Genomic DNA, 19732 nt, shown 5'->3' with positions numbered 1-19732 from the left:
TGTGATTGATCAACAATCATCCTAAATGACCACTGTCCTCTTAAAATAGTCACTGGAATACTTCATATACCTTCCATTGCTCAAGGCATTTTGGAAATTTTCTTTTGATAGTTTTGTGAACACATTCCTTCAATTATCCTTGATGATGGGAAAATCAACCCAATTAAACACACACACACACACACACACACACACACACACACACCTACCTCCATCCCTGGGCTAATTGTGGAGTGGGAAGAAGGAATACAAGCATAAGAAATTTCATCCTACTCTTAAGAAATGTACCAATAAACAGCAATTTTAGAAATTTTCAGATATTTATCATAAAAGACAAAACCAAAAAGTGATTAAGTAAAAAGAATGCTAGGGCTGGGGTTGTGGCTCAGAGCGTTCACCTAGCATGTGCGAGGTGCTGGGTTCGATCCTCAGCACCACATAAAAATAAACAAATTAAATAAAGGTATTGTGCTCAACTATAACTAAAAAAAGAAAGCTAACTGTCCAGAAGAGGAAAGGTCACAAGGAATAGGGAGACAACCAAAGTTTCAAGATGTTTCTTGCCAATATGCTTTGAAGGGCAGGTAGGACTCAGTGGGTTGGGCCTGTGTTTGGCAAGTGGTTAGGAGTCTGCAATGGCACATTCTTGTAAGAGGAGTGGCAAGAGAATGTGTGGTGTTTCTAGAGAATGGTGAGCAGACCCAAAGATTTTTTTCCTTGAGAAAGTCCAATATCATGCTGTCCATTTAAAACCTAATATCTCCTTTTCTAACTTGTCATCCTTTGTCACAAATCTTTTCCATGTAATATTTTCTCAATCATCTTATTGTGCACATTGTCTTCTCATTATAACTTCAACCAAAGAGAAAAATAATGATAAGTGGTCAGTCTCACTTCTTCCTACAAGTTGGTACAAATACCTCTTGCAAAGAAGGGGAGTATACTTAACACATAATTGAATGAATAATTAATGACAGTCCCCACCACCATTCACTTATCTGTTCATTCATACATGGCATATACATTTAATGGTCTACCTAGCAATAGTATTGACTTCCAAAGGAAACCAGATTCCTGTCCTCATGGAGTTCAAACCAAAGAAAACAGGATAAACAGATAAAACAGCTAACTAAGAAAGGCAATAGAAGTCAACTCTTATGTTGTCTAAACTGAAAGTCACTAAGGCAAAATCAAATGTAACATCAAATGTTTAAAAGTTAAAGCAATATTGCTATTCCTATGCATTCTAACCTCTGTACAACAAAGGGCTCTTTTTAAATTATTGCATAGAATTCTGTAAAACTGTTACAGGACATTACTAATAAACAATAACAAATTCAGTTTTCAAAGGAGAAAGTTTTAAAATGCTGATGATACCTCTGTCGCTTTGGCGGGGGAGGGGGTTCAGTATCATTTTGAAAGGGTAAAGTTTCTAAACTGGAAAGCTTGAATTAAAATGTAAAAGATTAGGTATTATTAAATTCCTCTGTTACACCCAGATTCCTGAGATAGTTAAGACAACACCCTACTGGCCATTCAGCCTAGGGCCCTGTGCAGTTTGTCACAGGGCCCGAACCAATCAGTTTGAATGTGTACCCAGTTTAGAAGTGACCAATCACCCCTGCCCAGCCTGTTCCCGCCAATGAATGGACTAATCATGTATCAGAGTTGTTGTTCAATTTTCCCGCGCCTCATGATGATTTGTTCTGATGTATGCAAAGCCCCCCACCCTCTCCAAAAAGTGTACTTAAGCTCTGCTTGACCTCTGCTCTGGGCTCTGGGCTGCTCTCCCTTCTTGAGTGAGCACGGAGCCCCAGCGCGCTGGAACGGATCCCTAATAAATCCCCCTTGCCATTGCATGGAGCTAGTCTCGTGTGGTCTCTCCTTCTCCGATGCTTCGCGGGACCCTTACAATTTATGGTAAACAATCACATTAATAATTCAAACACGATTTTCTAAGCCATTCAAAATACCAACTTCTGGGCTGGGGTTTTGGCTCAGCAATAGAGCACTTGCCTAGCACATGCAAGGTTCTGGGTTCCATCCTCAGCACCACATAAAAATAAACACATAAAGGTATTGTATCCAACTACAACTAAAAAATAAATATAAAATAAATAAATACCAATTTCTACTGAAATTAAAGTTAGTATTCTCTCTGTAAAAATAATTCAATTCTAGATGTACTACTTTGTACCAATTTACCTATAAATCCCAAGAATGGAAAAGCAGATTCACTTCCCTAACTAATGGGTGGAAGAGACAACTAGCACCCATTAAAACCAAGTAAATATTGTAATAATTTCTATTTATGAAGTAGTTATTTTATAATTTGTTCTTATTTCCCACATACAAAATTAAGCAATTTAAGTGTATTTCAATGATCACCAATTTGTTTTAAGTATTTACTAAAGCATGGGCTTCTCTCTAAAAGTGGCAGGTAGAAGTGACTAGTAGGTTAAAATAGTCTGAGATAAAGACATTTAACTTCAACTTAAGTGATAAATTTTCCAAGTATTATGGATTAAGCTACCAAAAACAGGTACAACTAAATGAGTATCAGACTTAAAATCAATGATTTGGGGTTTATCTTTTGTACTGCTCTTTCTAAATTTTGCAGGACATCATGACCAAAGATCCCCCTGACCTATCATCCCCAAAACGTGCCTCTTTGGCATAAGAATTATTCCGAGCTAAAGACAAACAGCAGATGTAAGAAGAGTGCTTTGACTTCCCCTTTCCTTTCTAAAAGAAAGAAAACTCCCACAAGAAAGATATCCTCCCTCTACCAGGAGAAAAGAAACATCACCAGAGACAGGGAATCAAGCCTGAGAACAACACACCTTGTTAAAAGAACTGCTACCTCCCTTTGGCCTCCCCATATATTTTTCATAATTGCCTCTCTTTGTTCAATCCAGTGTATATGCACTTAGGTCTTGCCATTTCTTTAGGTATCATTTCCCTATGGGGGCTCTCATAGATGTAAAAATATGGATGGTTTTTCTCCTGTTTATCGGCTTTATGTCAATTTAATTCTCAGGCCCAGATAGAGATACCTATAGGATACAGGTAAAGTTTTCCTTCCCCAGCACTCACAAATGCTAGCTCCCACAAATGATCCTACCTATAAAACATTAATAAATTATTTAGAAACTGAAAACTTAAAAGTAAAATTTATAGTGTGATAAAAAGTTTGAACACTAGTAAAATTTAGTACAAGTAAATAAATAAATGATCAAAAGCAATAAATGTAAAAGAACTAAAGACAGGTCTCAAAATTAAAAAAAAGGTTTGGGATATTAGTGGTAGATTGCTTGTCTAGGATGCCCAAAGCCTTAGGTATTATCCCCAGTATCCATCTTGCCAAAAAAAGCTAAAACTTTTCAATACAGTAAAATGTTTAAGCATCAATATAAAATGCAGCACAAATAAGTTGAAGTCCTCAAATTCAAACCAGCAAAAAAAATTGTCCACTTGATTGACTCTATCCAAACATATATGTCATTAAACTTAAAAACAATCTTGTATTAAGACTATCTGGATCATCTAAATGGAGATACAGTTGCCATATAAGTGAAGTACTATTTACTAATAAAACAGATGTAAATACTACATTACAGTTATTAGTGATATATATAATCAGGAAAAAAGCCATTAAAACCACCAAAAATTACTCTGATATTTGCCTCTCTCTATATTTTGAACACTGACTTGAAGAGTTCCAATGCCAATAAAGGAAAAACAAATAGTGGTAGTTCCAAGAACAACGTTTTCCCTCTAAAACTGCTGACCCGTGTGTGTCCATCAGCATGCCATCTTTCCAGATTTAGAATGCTCGTGCAAATACTGAGTTGAAAGTTCTGTCAAAATAGATCACTTATTTAAGGTGAAAATTTGCAGTAAGAAGAAAAATTAAGGGACTATGTGCTTAAGATAAAAAGTTTCAGAACTCCTATCTTTCATAACTGCATTGTACTTAGCATTTCTCTCTGGAAATCTACTCTCTGATACTAATTCTTCTCTCTGATACTAATTTAAAAATTCATTCCTTGAGACTTAGGTGAAAACATAAAATTAAATTACACTTTGGTAGCTGAAACACACACTAGGGATTTATTAGCCTAAGTTCCCTACTCATGTATATATAAATAAGCAATTAAACATACGGCATATCTCAAAATCACCACACTAACTGTATGAACATTAAAAAAGGTACATTAATGATTTTTCAAGTATAAGTTCCTTAAACATATATTGGAATTTTAATTCCTAGCATTAAATATATGCATTGTGTGTACATGTGTGTAGTATGTATCATATACTTACTACTTTGAAAATATCAACAAAAATATCAATAAAATCTTTCTTAAACAATGGGAATGAAAGACAAGCACCTTATAGAAACATGTGGTGAAAAAGGAATTAATCTAAAAGCCTAGTTTTTTGTTTTTTTTTTTTTTTTTTTTTTGAGAGGCTACACAATAGCAGCTTTACCAGTTCTTTAGACCCTATATACCAAGCCCTCTAAGCCAACCTCCCTCTGCTTAAAACAATAGAAAGGACAAAACAAGACACTCTTGTTGCAGTGTAACACTTAAAAACCTTTCTACCTTTAACAAATTAAAGTCGTGCTTTATATAACACACTATCTAGTACAAGCAGACAGTACATTGATTACAATGATGGTTTGCTTTTTAAAAAGCAATGAAATACACAAGCACATACTGTGTGATCCATTTATACCAAGTCAGAAGCTGGAAGAGTGAACACCTTGGGATACAGGCACAAGGAAGGTTTCTGGGGTGCTGGTAATACTTTTGGTTGTGGAGTGGTCATATGGAGGTGTGCATGTGTTAGAAATCTGCCAAGCTGTATACTCCTCTAAGTGACTTTTCTGGTTTTGTTATATTTCAACAAAAAGATTTTCAAAAGGCTATATAAGAAGGAGTTTACAAACTGCGATTCTCTCCCCACTTCCAGCAGGAGGATTTATTCCATGAAATAAAATGAAAAATGGTGTTCTATATGTGTAATAAGAATTGTGATGCATTCTGCTGTCGTGTATTTAAAAAATAAAAGCAATTAAAAAAAAAAGAAATAAAATGAATCAGAGAGAAAAAAAAGTCCCTGGTTCAGAGACATAAGGCACAGTAAAGAGTCGGGAGGAGAGTTCTGGAAACAGGAAGATTTAAAAAAATCCACACATGGGGCTGGGGATGTGGCTCAAGCGGTAGTGCGCTCCCCTGGCATGCGTGCAGCCTGGGTTCGATCCTCAACACCACATACCAACAAAGATGTTGTGTCCGCCGAGAACTAAAAAATAAATATTAAAAATTCTCTCTCTCCCTCTCTCTCTCTCTCTCTAAAAAAAATAAAAAAATAAAATAAAAATAAAAATAAAAAAATCCACACACTAAACCTTGAGATTCCAGCTCTTTCTCACTCAGTTCCCTGAATCTTGCTAACTATCGCCCAGGCCAAAGACCAAAGGATTCCTCTCAAGTAAAACCGACACACCCTAAAGAAAAGAATCACAAATTGACTTTGCTATGTAGCAGGCAAAAACAACAAGTTCCTACATAGGCTCCAGAATAGATGCTGTCTCCAAGAAAAAAGGTATGGATAAGAATGCTAGAGCTCCATCAGAAGGACAAATACTAGAGAGAAAGTATGCAGGTGAACTCTGAAGCCAGCACAAGAAGAAATGTAAGGACCTCTCTGTGAATAACTGATCCATGTTCTTTACAATAGAAAAAGTAAAAATCAATACCTGCACATTGAGAGGATAAGGAAAGGAGAAGTTTGTGCATAGGACAGAGAGGGTATGACACAATGTAAAAGAACTGATCTTTATCTTCTTAGTAACAAGTGAACATACAATGTCCAACTAAAAACAAAACATAGCAACATACATGTAATATTTGGAAAAATTAAGGGAAAGAGCCAAATGACTCAAAAGCAGCTGCCTAGGAAGCAAGACTTGAGTGGAGGGATGCACTGGAGCTTCGGACAATTATTTTTATTATAAAAACCTTGTTGTTTATTAAGATTTTTAAAAATCTATGTTACATTACTTCAATGGGGAAAAAAGCATAAACTTCTCAAAATACAGAATAAAACCAAGAAATGAATAAAATTATAGACAAGAAAAACAGTGGCTGAACTGCAGTGGGGAAATAACTGTAAAACAGTTATTCTCAAAGAATTGCCAGAGTCCAGGTGACAGCTGGGAAGGAATGTTATTATGGCAATGGGAGAAAAGGTATGTATGGCAGAGAACGGGGAGTAGAAAAGAAACGGGGAGAAGTTTAAAAGATACAGACACAGAATTACAGATGAAGCGGATAGGTTCAATGTTATAGAGTTACTTTTTTTAATTTTTTTTTTTTTTTAGTTGTAGTCACAATACCTTTATTTTATTTATTTTTATGTGGTGCTGAAGATCGAACCCAGCTCTCGCACTGCTAGGCACACGCTCTACCACTGAGCCATAATCCCAGCCCTTATAGAGTTACTTTTACCAAAAGATTATAGATATAGGGAATCAATTAGGTGACTGAAAGAATTAAGAGGCAAAACAGGACTGGAACCTTCCTGAAGCCAGGTTAATACCCAAAATATCTTTCCACTGGAAAGATAATACTTGTTCTTTGAGGGCACCATATTCCTCACACATAAAGTTAAAACCTCTTCAAATCATTCTCTAATCCCAGCTTTCTATTTCCTTTCCAAGAGACAACCACTAACCTGAATTTGCCATTTAACATCCCTTCCTAATAAAGCCTCATCCCTGAAAAGGGAACATCAGTTTGGATGAATTCTAATGCCCCTTTTCTGCTTTAAGACAACAGGACCCTGTGGTATGATGAAAAGTTCCTAATGTTCTGTAATAGAAAGTGGCAAAGTCCACACTTCTGAGAAATATACAAAACTACCTCAAAATAATTTTAAACTTTAAAATTGACTGAGTAATGATGCACCCCCTTCAGCAAGAAAATTATTAATTTTATTGTAGAAGTGCCAGTACCAATATTAATATCAATATATAAGACATACAAAAATCTAAGATAAAGAATTCTGTTACAGTTTGATTTCATAGTCCTCATCGGCTACAGGAACAATAAGGAATTGCTTGAGCACAATATCCTTACTGGAGTCTTTACTGCCTATGTAATTAGTTCACTGCAGTAACAAACGGCCCCAGGTGTCAGTGTATTCAACATGACAATCACTGTAAAAAATCCCTTTAAAATTTTTGTAATGCCACTTTTACTTAAGGATGTTCTTAAAAATGCAGGGAAGTTATTTTTATCACATCTTAATTTTCAAGTATATCTTTTTAATTTTCTGGGTCATAAAATTATTAGTATTTGTAAAGCATTTCTGGTAAATACCAAAATATGACAGTTATCTCAAGGAAAACACCTATGTGATAAGTTGGGAGCCAAACTAGTAACCACCTTCATGGAATACCGTTTGTACTTGAAAGAATAACTGACAAACCATCATTATTTATACTTGGATATTTGGCAGATATTTTCTCAAAATGAAGTGAGACAACTCCTTCAGAAAAAAAAATACCGACAGTGTTTGTTGTCAATGACAGCCTTCAAGCCTTCAATTTAAAATTTTGGAAAAGATGTTTTTGCAGGAAGTTTGACAAATTCCCAATACTTATATAGACTTTTCTGATTAGATCAGTCATGATATTTTTTAAAAAGTGGCTTCTTGAAATTGCATAATTAAATGAGTTAACATTTGGAACATCTGTATTATACAATGAACCAGTATTTTCCAAATGACTAATACTTAATGCAAGGAAATGATGCATGAGTAAAAATTCAATCAAAATGCAAGAAACCCAAGTGGATCTTAAAGAATTGAAAAAATTGATGGAATTTTAGATTCTATATTGGACCTAACAGTTAAGAAATGAACACCTGTCAAATTTTGGTATAGAATCAAATAAGAATACAATTACCTGAAAAGATAATTAAAATACTATATTTTCCAAATTTATACAAAGTTCTATAATAAACAATTATTAGATCACTTTTTCTGGATGTTAGAAACCATAGACACATCGAAATGGTTAATCACCATAGTTTAATCTCTAATCGTATCACTTAAAAACAAATGAACTATCCATTATTTATTTAAAAGACTTGTATTCTTTTGCAGCTATAGTCTCAGCTATTTGCAACAAACATGTAAGTATTAGGGTTTAATTTACCATAGAATCAATATTGACCACTGCTCCAAAAAGAAAAGGAAATGACTATGTTAAGTTCTTAGATCTGTTTTAGAGTCGTGCAAATAAGTCCTTTCTCTCTAGTTATAAAGGAGCAGATTCTATTTATTTAACATGTGTGACTCTTGAAATCTATACACTAATACCTAGAAGATAGTGTTAATAAATTTAAAACATGGTTCTTAAATTTCTAAGATAATGTCTTTTCATAGAAAAAAAACTAATCATCTATACATTTTGAAAGAGTTTAAGCTGAACAAATTCCTGAAGTTAGAAGAAACACACTAAAGGCTACTGACTGGTTTAAGGAATAAAGATAATTTTTTTAAAAAGTTGTTCTTATATAAATCTATCCCATTAATTCTAAGGGAGGAACCTTGGGAAAATGTTTAGAATGAGAATTAGTAAAGAATGTCTTCAGTAGTCAAAGTGTCCATTACCTTGTCCTCTAAAAGAGGAAGTTTATGCACTATAGATTTTTAGTCAGAATATTCAAGAGAAAACCACCAGTAGCTCTTCCCTAGCCCAGATCTGTGAAGACTCACCTTTGCAGTTCACTGAGTCCCCTAGCAGCTGGGAGGCTGGGGTTTTGCCTTAGGAAGTTTTGTTTTAAATTGAGATGAGTGAGGTCTTGGCTGTAGAAGAGGTTGGCAGGCAGATGTTCCAGACTACAACATGAGAGGTCTACTGAGCTGATGCGCTGGGATGCAACCTAGAAGAAGATAAAATATAATTTAATATCAATACTATCCATTTATCCTGTGACTACTTCTATGGACATAAATAGATGACCCTACATGCAGAGAACCACTGCACAAGTAACACTATTAGTTCAATAATCCAAACCAATAGTATTCATTTAGCATGGAAGTGAACCAAGTTCTATAAAAGCAGAAAACAGTGTATTTGCTGGAAGGTGCTTACAGTAACCTAACACAGGCATAGGCACAGGTTTCAAGGAGCACAGATTACCCTATTAGGCTTAGTAATTTCATTATCTCCTCCAAAATAGGAATATTGTTCCTGAAAATATCCAAAATAAAGATAATTCAGAGCAAACAGATACAAAAGTTTACAAATATGGCGTTGGGTGACAGACACTAATAAATCTGAACTTTAGAAAGCCCTTACATACACTGATTTAAAACAGTACAAATTTTTTTTTAAAAAAAGCAGTATCAATGGTTTTGTATGCATCTTAATAATAATATATTGTATCACATATAATTAGATTCCATCACCTACCTGCTACTAAATTCTCAGGTTTTTGTGCTACAAAGTCAGCGTGATGCTTATAAATTCATTGTGCTTTGCTTCATGTAGGTATTCTATGTAAAACTTATGTATGTCTAAATGTTTACATCTTCCTAGTTAATGACTCCTACCACAGCCAGGATGCCAAGACTACTATAGACCAACTTGCATGCTATAGACAGAAAGTGCACTGGGTAACCTACATTTCTTAAATGTTTTCTCAAATGTTCTGAGCAATACAATCCCAGGTTTCATTAAAACACATTATTTCAACCCATTTCCACACATCATGGCCCTTTCTCCTTCACAAGCCATGAGAATATAGCTCTAAGTTTTTATTTGACTGTCCCTCTTTATCTCTGGCAAAAATTTAATTCAGAAATTTCACTCCTTATCTGTGATCAACTCAGTGTCCTTTTCTGTTACCAAATTCTAGGTTTCTTTTTCCTAATCACAGAGGAAGTAGAACATAGTACTGAGGTGTGTGGCTCTGGGCTTAGAGTGTGTGGATTCACATCCCAGCACCATCTGTGAGCTGAGCTAAGGTGAGTAGATCACTGATCTCTCTGAACTCCAGTTTTCTTGTCTGTATAACATGGATAAAGATGGTTCCTTGTTCTACTTGCCTGTCACAGAAAAAACATTCAATATATTACTACCACTACTATTAAAAATAGAATCATTCCCATTTTATATCCATTAGAATTCAGGTTTTCCAGCTACTAAAAATGCTTTCAGATGTAAATTTACATAAAATATACTCTGCTGATGATTTGAGGCCAAAAAGAAATTATTTTGAACACATGAAAGCTAAAGGATACACTGAACAGGCCTATGCAGGGCTCATCTCAAATGATTTTAGAAAGATGGTCTGAATTTGTATTTTAGCAATTTATTTCCTTTTTTCTTGAATTTTCACCATTAAATAAGAAATCCCAAACAGATCAAATCACTCACATAAACCAAAAGATGTGAAAAGAACCAGAATTTTAATGGACCTAAAAGGCAGATGCAAAAGCACCAGAGCCAGAGAGAATTCCTGAGCAAGAAATGTACAGGGATCTGTGAATAGGAAATGGGGCTGAAAGTTCTAATCGGTGGAGTCATTCATTCAAAAATACATGGTGAGCATCTAAAGGTGTGCCAGTTCTTGTATTTCCTGAGGTACATAATAAAACAAGACAATCTCTACCCTGAACGATTACACATCAAGAAGAGAGGGCAATTAAGATATCACATGGTAACTCTCAAAATAATAGAAACTGCAGGAGCACAGAATATAATCTGAGAGTCCAGGTAGCTTCCCTGAGCATATCACGTCTAAGCCTACCTTGAAGTTCAGGTACAAAACTGAGTTTTTGTATGCATCAAATCCTTTCTCTGCTTTTTCCTCTAATGATGCACACAAATGAGATCCTGGGGGGAGCTGCAAGTATCTTGACCCTCTGGTTATAGGGAAGGCACTGAGTTTGAGTAACTCCACTGCCCCATCTGCTGAAGCCACTGACTAATCAAATAGGTGTTGACAAGGGACTCAAGCCAGGCTAGTCAGAGGTCTTCGCTGGGATTTATATATTCTGAAGCCAGAACATATAAATCTACTACATAGAGCCACAGTAGAATGAATGGACTGAATCTGTATGCATTAATCTGAATTGATTTTTAAAAAGACGTGAATTAACAAAAGAACAAGTTACAACATGCTACATATACTGTAATACCATTTCTGAAAAACATTTTAATACATGGGGCTGGGGATATAGCTCAGTTGGTAGTGTGCTTGCCTTGCACGCACAAGGCCCTGGATACAAAAAAAAAGAAAAAAGATAAAGAAAACATTTTAATACATAACTCCATATATTATTCAAAAATAGCAAAGCTATGACCATTATTTGGTCATACACCAAATAAATGACAGCTTCTAAGAAGACAGGCAGAGGAAAATGGAAAACAGGAGATTTCAAGTTTATCTCTAGTGCTTACTTCCTTATCAGAGGGGCAAAAGAAGATGCGAAGCAACTACACTGAGATACTAACAACTTGAGAGGGTAGCACATGGAAACTATAATATCATCTTTTGTACTCTTCTGTATGAGTATTTAATTGCGGGGTGAGGGGATGAGATCAGTCTTCTGACTTTCCTTCCCCTATGTTTCAGTTTCTACTGTGTGGTACACCTGGAAATTTCTTCCTTCTAATAACCAAAGCACCCCTTAGCCTTTTGTAGTGGGCACATGATGGCCCCCAAAATATATATCTACATTCTAATCCCTGGAATCTGAATATTATCTTACATCCAAAAGAGTAAATTTACCTCATATGCCAAAATATGTGATTAAGTGAAGGATCTTGAGAGGAGGGTGATTAACCGATTATCTAGGTGAGCCCTAAATACAAATCCATGTGTCCTCATATACCAGAGAGGAAAGGGGTTTGAGATAGAAGAGAAAAAGGTGACGTGACCACAAAAGCAGAAATGTGAATGATGCGGCTAGAAACCAGGACACTTGGAACCACTAGAAGCTGGAAAAAGACTCCCTGTGAGCTTTTAGAGGGAGCAAGGCCCTAAGACATCTTAATTTTGAACTTCTGGCCTCTAGACCTATAAGAGAATAAATTTTTGTTCTTTTATGTCAGCAGGATTTTGTTAACTTGTTTAAGCAGTTACAGGAAACTAATACAATCCTTCTTTAATTTTCCATGGCAATTTTCATTTCCATGTACTCATGTTTACTGAATACCTACCATGTACCAATTATCATTGTAGGTAGGCACTTAACACAGCAAAATGAAGGTCCCTATCCCCATTAAACTCACTTCACAAACAAATATGTTAAATACTGGTAAGTACTGGGGGTGGGGGGCGGGTGATAGCACAGAAAAGGAGATCAGGGTTGTTGGGAGAATGGTAGACTATCATTTATAGGCTGGTCAGGGTGATCCCTACTGAAAGGGCTACTTTTCAGACAGGAGGAGGTAGTTGAAAAATTTATTTAGAATAATATTCCAGGAAGAGGAAGGAGGCAGAATAAGAGTCTTAAAATAGGCGTGGGTCTCGCATATTCAAAGAATGTGAGGAATGACTGACAATGAGGTCTGACAAGTAAAGGGGAGAGGCCAACAGCAAATCTCGTGGTGCCCTTTAGGCCACTGTTATGATTCTTATAATGTGAGCAAAAGAGGAAACAGGGAAAGGTTCCGAAAGTGTGACATGATCACCAACGTACTATGCAACTTCCTTATTTTTTCATCTGTGTCTACATCACATGCTCCCTAAGGGCAAGGATTTTTCTGTTTTGTTCACTAAGAAAAGCCCAAGCTTAGTCCTTGGTGAGACCCTCAGGATGCACTGCTGGAAAAAGGGCCAGTGGACTACTTCACAACAACTCCTTCCTTTCTTACCAGTTTTCCTCTGACTTATCTACAACACTCTTTCACCAGGAGACTACTCTGAAGATAACTTCTATTCCAGCTGAAGCATCCCTAAATACGCCCTTTGGATACCTAAAGAGAAAATGATTAAAAGTCAAGTTGTATTTGCTCCTTTCCTCATTCTATACTGTAAGCTGTTTCTGCTGGAACAGGGGGCGGAAGTTCCATCAATAAGGCTACAACCACCTAGAGTGATCTTGTGGGAACCACAGAAGAAGTAGTAAAATCTAAAACATAAAACATAAATAATAACATAAATTCAATTTATCATGATGTTCTGGGGCAGAGCTGCCAAGGTGACCACGGAGGCTACCACAAGCTGTGATGCTGCCAGCCCCATTCTCTAAAGCCAGGGCAGGAGATGTAAATGCTTCTACCTAGACCAACCTGGGTACATCAGGTCTCTACTATAAAGAAAGAAAAGCACTCTTGCTGGAAGGTTTGCTCCATTTCCAAATGAAAACACTACCAGCTGGGTTTGCCAAAGAAGCTGTGGCCCTCCTACACCACAGCTATCCACACCACAGCTATTAAAACTAAGATCCTTTTCAAAATAAGGTAGACTTACATAAATAATAAATATTAGTAAGAAAGCCACCTGGATACACCTCATCAGAGCCAGCAGCCTTTATCAACCTAGCTTTTTTTTTTTCCAAGTAGTAGTAACAACAATAACATTTCAACATTCAGAAAGTGCTTCCCTTGTGACAGGCTTTCTTCCAAGAGCTAAAGACCTATTTCATTTAATTTTCATAACTGTTCAGCATAATGAGAACTTTTCCTATCTCAGAGATGAAGGTTAAACTGAGTCAGAGTGAGTGAGCCTAAGGCCATGTGGCTAAAGTGGCAGCAGAACTAGAGTGTGAACAAGAGCTTGAACTGTCAACTCCCCACCATCAGGTCAGGGCCTAGAATGCAAATCAGATCTCACCGGAAAGGGGGATCCTCTAACTCTCATACACGATAATATGACTAGAGCAAGGAAAAGCAGACCCTAGGAGAAGCTTAAGCCTTAGGAATAAAGACAAGGTAGTGACATTGAGTCCTCCTAGAGAGAAGCAAAAGGGACCATCTACTGACCAAACACAATTTCCCAAAAATGTAAAGGCTCATTGGGGCCATCATTCCTTGAGATCATGGACTTACTTGTCCAATTGGGCCACAGCAATGCCCTCAATCAGTGAACACCTAACCAAACTTTGAAAGATTTAAAGTGCAAAGAGCTACAAAACTTTGGAAATAAAGAATCTGACAAATGTGGGAATGCCTCAAATCTCTGTTGAGGAAAAGGACTTTTAAAGGACCTCACAACCAGAATATACAATCTTTTTGGCGGGTTAGGGATATACCTCTGTGATACATTGCTTGCTTGCATGAGGTCCTGGGTTCAACCCCCAGTATTGTGGGTGGTGGGGGGATGCTCTGGCAAAAGCTATTGTATTTTTATTACATCCACAAACATCAAGACAGTGGAAGACACAAAGTTGAGGCCTGAGGATGGACTTAACAAGATGAAGGACGTGTAGAGACAGTTCTAGTACTTACTAGGTATGCAGCTTTGAATAAGTCACTTCTTCGAGCTGTCCTTCAGTTTCCTCATCTCTTAAGTGGAATAAAGAATACATGCCTGGTCAGCTCAACACTACACTAAAAATAACTTTTCCCATTTTAAGAAATAAGGAGGGGCAGGGATTGTGGCTCAGTGGTAGAGCACTTGCCTAGCACAAGGCACTGGGTTCAATCCTCAGCACCACATAAATGTAAAATATATTTTCCAAATGACTTGGAAACATATATGGGGGGAAAGTTCATTCAGACTCAAAATATTTTCCCCAAAGAACACTGTAAAAAATATGAACAGTAAGTTTCAGACTGCTTCATGGGCTTTTTTTTTTTTTTTTTTTTACACATTTCCTTAACATGCGACTCTGCTTGAAACTTTCCTAATTTTTTGCTTACGCTTAGGTCACTTAAGCCTCAAAATTTTATGCTGAGTCGAGCTGAGGTACATTTCTAAACCTACATATCTGTCCTCTCCCTAACATATGTCCCCGTTGCTTTCAAAACTGTCACCTTCCCCTGCAAAAGCACTTGCACTCTGCATTACTCACATTATGCTTGATGGCTCCCTTAGGGGACAACAGGCTTTCTTAGACAAGGGAAAGCTCACCATAATATTCATGTGATATTTGGTCCCCTCTGTACTCTAGTAAAGTTGTATTTATCCTTTTTATGTGCACAGAATGCTTAAAGTTAAGAAAAATGACTATGAAAGCCTTGGTCAAAGCAGCTAAAATAGCACAAATAATTCTGCTTGTATAAAGTAAAAGATTGCTGTGAACTGGCATTATGAGTCATTAATTGCTCTGGTCCAACCTTCAGTGGCTTGGGAAATTATGCCCCTGGCTGAAAGGACAATCTCTGGGGAATTCACTAGACTTCTGTAAACAGTTCTTAACCTCAACTGACCTAGTTTTAATTCTCATTCTCCCCACCCTACAAATGCTTTGAGAAAGCACGATGGGAGAGAATATAATTTTGAAATATAGTTTATTACTCTTTATCAGCTGAGAATTCTAACAACTTTACTTATTTTCAACTTTATCCTTATCCACCCAAAATCTCCAATTTTAATAAAAACTTTAATTACCATTGCTCCACAATATGCAATCATTTAAAAAAATTCTATAGAAACACCTTATTTGACCATAGACCTTTTCACAATGACATCTCATTTATCTTAGCACTGCTTTTTTCTTAATAGGTAAAATGATGAAGGGGAAACTTTAAAATAGCAAACATGCAAATTTATACAACATTCTAAATTATCAGAAGTAATGAAATGGCAAATCAATGAAGACAACAGGAAATCTGGAGAGGCTATCGATACTAAGCAAAAATTAGAGATAGGATTCTATAAAGGCAAGTGCATTTGGAGGAAGGTATGATTTTAAGATGAAGAGCCATTGGGCAGGGGTGATAGAGCATTTGCCTAGCATATATGTGGCCCTGGGTTCAATTCTCTTCACCACATATAAATAAATAAAATAAACACACACACACACACACACACACACACACACACAGAAGGGGAGGGGGAGATGAAGAGCCATAAGGTACCAATTGAAATACAGCTGCAACCTAGACAAGAAACAAAACATTTGGGCCACTGTTCAAGAATCCGGCAAGAAAAATCAATAAAGAGAAATAAAGACTAAGAGTCCTATTAGGCATTCCTACCTCTCTCTGCCAAGGCATGAACGAGGAGGAGGATGAGAGGTCAGCATCCTCAAGGTATCAAGCTACAATGAGCAAATTGCTCAATGCATGTCTCCATCTTTGTTCTTTATGAACCACGACTGTACTTGGTACTGAGGCAGAATTGTTACTTGAGATGCAGTCTTTATCTTCAAAGACATGGACATCTAAACAACAATTCAATAATGTCTGTGCAAGGGCACAATGAAGACACACATGTCAAGGAACAAAGACCTCAGAACTCCCTTTCCACAGTACCAATTACCAACAAGGAGTTAGTCCCTGTCACATAAAAAATGGGCCATGAAACACACAATTCTGGTGTGTTTGTCCACGGAGCTCTCTGTGTAGCCAAACATGAAAATGGGACCTGGCACCTCACTCTTTATAAGTTAGAGACAACTGAGTAGGGTCAGTGGAAATGGCACCAACAGCCTTCCAAAAGCATCAGTAATGTCCTAACAGTTATCTCCACTCCACACACATAAACCCCATTGTGCTTCTCAGTAACAATAAAAAAAATTAAAAAAAAAAAAGCTTGGCTTGGGTGGAGATAAAATCTGAACCCAGAGTTCCTTCCTCCTTCCTTATTGACAAAATATGTGTAAATAAATGTCTTGAGATTGTTACTACCTGAGAATGTTCTGAAAGTCATGGCAGCATTCCTCCATTATGTGGCATCTGCTTGACAAGAAGAAGCAAACCCTGAAACACTTACATTCTAACTTTCAACTTTAATGCACACAAATATACATCTACATTACAAATGTATTTGAAATAAAAACAAAGTTGACGTGTAAGTTCCAAGTCTTATACCCAAGGTCCAGTGTGTGTAATATATAGAGTTCATAGATTCTTTTTAATTATTCCATTTTTCCCTATTTTATAATACTCTAGGTTAAAAATACTCTGGACTCCCAAGATAATTAAGCATATATAGAAACTAAACTTTCAAGGATTTTCTAACCTTAAAACCCTCAGGTTAAATGTATTCAACTTCAAAATATAACATGTCCACATACAGAACATGGTTAATCATATATTAAGTTTCTGATATATGAATGTATTTTTTTATTAGTTACACATGACAGTACAATGATCTTGACATTTCATACATTTGAATCAAATGGGGTATAATTTCTCATTTTTCTGATTGTATAGGTTGCAGAATCACATTGACCAGTCAATAGTTCCCTCCACACTGAAGCCAATTTAATCTAACTTGGATGACTCTGAAGGCATCTCAGATTCCTTGAATACAATCTGTTCATCATTTATGATGATTAATAACTGCAATATTTAGAGGCTATCAGTGTTCATCATTTAAGATGATCAATAACGGCAATATTTAGAGACTATCAGATGGAAGAGAGAATAGAAGTATTTTGTATTATTTCAGAGAGCAAAACAGGTTCACTGAGTGGAAGCTATAGAAATAAAGACTTCAGATGACTTATAAGAAAGAACTGTCTTATCTAAAGACACTGTAGATATCTGAAACACTATAGACATGGAGGCAGGGGGAAGTGAGCATCTGGGAGTCTACAAGGTCTTTTTTAAATTCTAAATTTTAGTGAACTAAGAGCCATTTGATGATGACTAGAACTCAAGGTTAAAGAACATTTACAAGTGGCTGGGGCTGTGGCTCAGTGGTAGAACACTCACCTAGCATGTGAGTGCTAGGTGTAAATTCGTATCACTTAGACCCTTAGTTCCACTGTCGATACTACCGTACACTTGGGTAGATTGTCCTTGGTCAAAAAGCCTTTATTCTTTACTTAACAAAAAATGGGTATAAAATATTAAGTAAAGGTTTCCACATAAAGAGAAATAAATAAAATAAAGGTAGTGTGTCCAACTAAAACTAAAAAAATAAATACTTTTTTTTAAAAAAAGAATACTTACAAAAGAAATGCCAAACTATCATTAGGGCAATTATTTCAGACAACTATAATTAATATCACCTTCTTAGCAAACCTTACCAGGGCCCTTCCCATTCTTAAAACAATGTTATTGTAACTTTAAAGTAGAGTTTTAAGTGCCTAGCTTGAAACCTATAATGTACTTTATTAAAGATAACATAGCCAAAATCCATGTGTATTTTAAAGTACTAATTATAGTAATTCAAATTCCAACCAACCTTCCTTAATAATTTTTTTGGAAAAATATTTCCAGAGTTATACCAGGAATATGAGGAAAATATTTCCATTTGCTGAGATCCCGAGAATCCAAGAGGACCCTAGACTAGTGCCTGGCACAAAGGGAAAAGTGTGTTCTCTCTCTTTCCTCTCTCTCTCTCCATCTCCTTATGGGCAGGGATAGCAACAGCTCTGCTAATTTCAACACAGCTAGAAAGGAAAGCAGGAAGGGTTAAAAAGGCAGGAAGAAGAAAGACACAGGAACAAGGGGTGAGTTTAAAATGGTAACAGCTAAATACACAAACAGTTGCTGCTCCATAAATGCATGATTCTTTGTCATGGGATGGTAAGCTAATGAGGTATCTTCATTATTTATAAAAAACTGAATTACAAAACTTTGGAGGAAACAATATTATTAAGTTTTAAACTGAAATAACTTAGAACTAAAGGAATATATTAACGAGGATTTCAGAATCAACAGTCATCATAAAAAGAACATAGTGATGAGCAGTATAGAAATGGGACAGGAGGAAATGAAGCTTAATTAACAATACATTAATTAATTAATTAACAATAGAGAGACTGCTCTACTCTTTCTCCTAACAGCCACTAAGATTCAATGCAACCCAATATATTTCATCTTTAGCCTAAATTCAAAGCAGAATTTCTAAGTTCCACAAATTCTTATTATATCTGTAATAAGGAAAGACTCCACAGTATAAATTCTTATATAACAAGATCAATTGGCAAGTTAATTGTAATATTTGGTAATTTAGTCGAATTTCCACAAGAAAATGAAATGGAACTAGCAGGAAACAATCTATACTGATCAGTACTCTTTCAATTTATCTGGCCTCTTCTTTTATCTCTTTTTCACACTGCTCAGACATCTGTGACATGATTGTGGCTTCACATTTTATACATATTTTTGCCTTTGCACATATTTTACCTCACCTTGAAATGAAATTTCCTCTTGTACTCACAGTGAACTCTTACTGAACCTTTAAAACTCAGCTTGCTCCTTTCCACCTTGATTTTCCTATACCCAAATATCCCCTATACTAAATTTCCACTCTTCTATCACAATGTCACTACAGACTTGGTACAACAGCAATCTTCTCAAGATGGAGGTCACATCTTATAAGTGTAAATCCATATCACATAGACCCTTAGTTCCACTGTCGATACTACCATACACTTGGTAGATTGTCCTTGGTCAAAAAGCCTTTATTCTTTACTTAACAAATGGGTATAAAATATTAAGTAAAGGTTTCCAGAAAAGCCCTGGACTCCTTAGTAGAATGGGTATTAAAAACAAAGCCTATTACTCTTACAGACCCAATGTAATAAACTACGATACAATTCCTAAGGGACAGATGACAGGCCATTTTGACAAAAA

At 36.2% G+C, this 19732-nt stretch overlaps 1 protein-coding gene across 1 annotated transcript in view; it reads right to left on the bottom strand.

Annotated features, from left to right (window-relative positions):
- The window catches only part of PHLPP1 (PH domain and leucine rich repeat protein phosphatase 1), a 219564-nt gene that overhangs the window by 81889 nt on the left and 117943 nt on the right, over positions 1-19732 (bottom strand). The window contains exon 4 of the mRNA XM_081262783.1: positions 8797-8963. Coding sequence (XP_081118909.1) covers positions 8797-8963 — 167 coding nt within the window. The remainder of the gene's footprint in view (positions 1-8796; positions 8964-19732) is intronic.

This window comes from Spermophilus citellus (assembly GCF_964194105.1).
Source record: "Spermophilus citellus genome assembly, chromosome: 12".
In the NCBI taxonomy this organism is placed as follows: Eukaryota; Metazoa; Chordata; class Mammalia; order Rodentia; family Sciuridae; genus Spermophilus; species Spermophilus citellus.
Note: the sequence above shows the minus strand (reverse complement) of the source record. Positions and strands in the feature narration are given on the sequence as shown.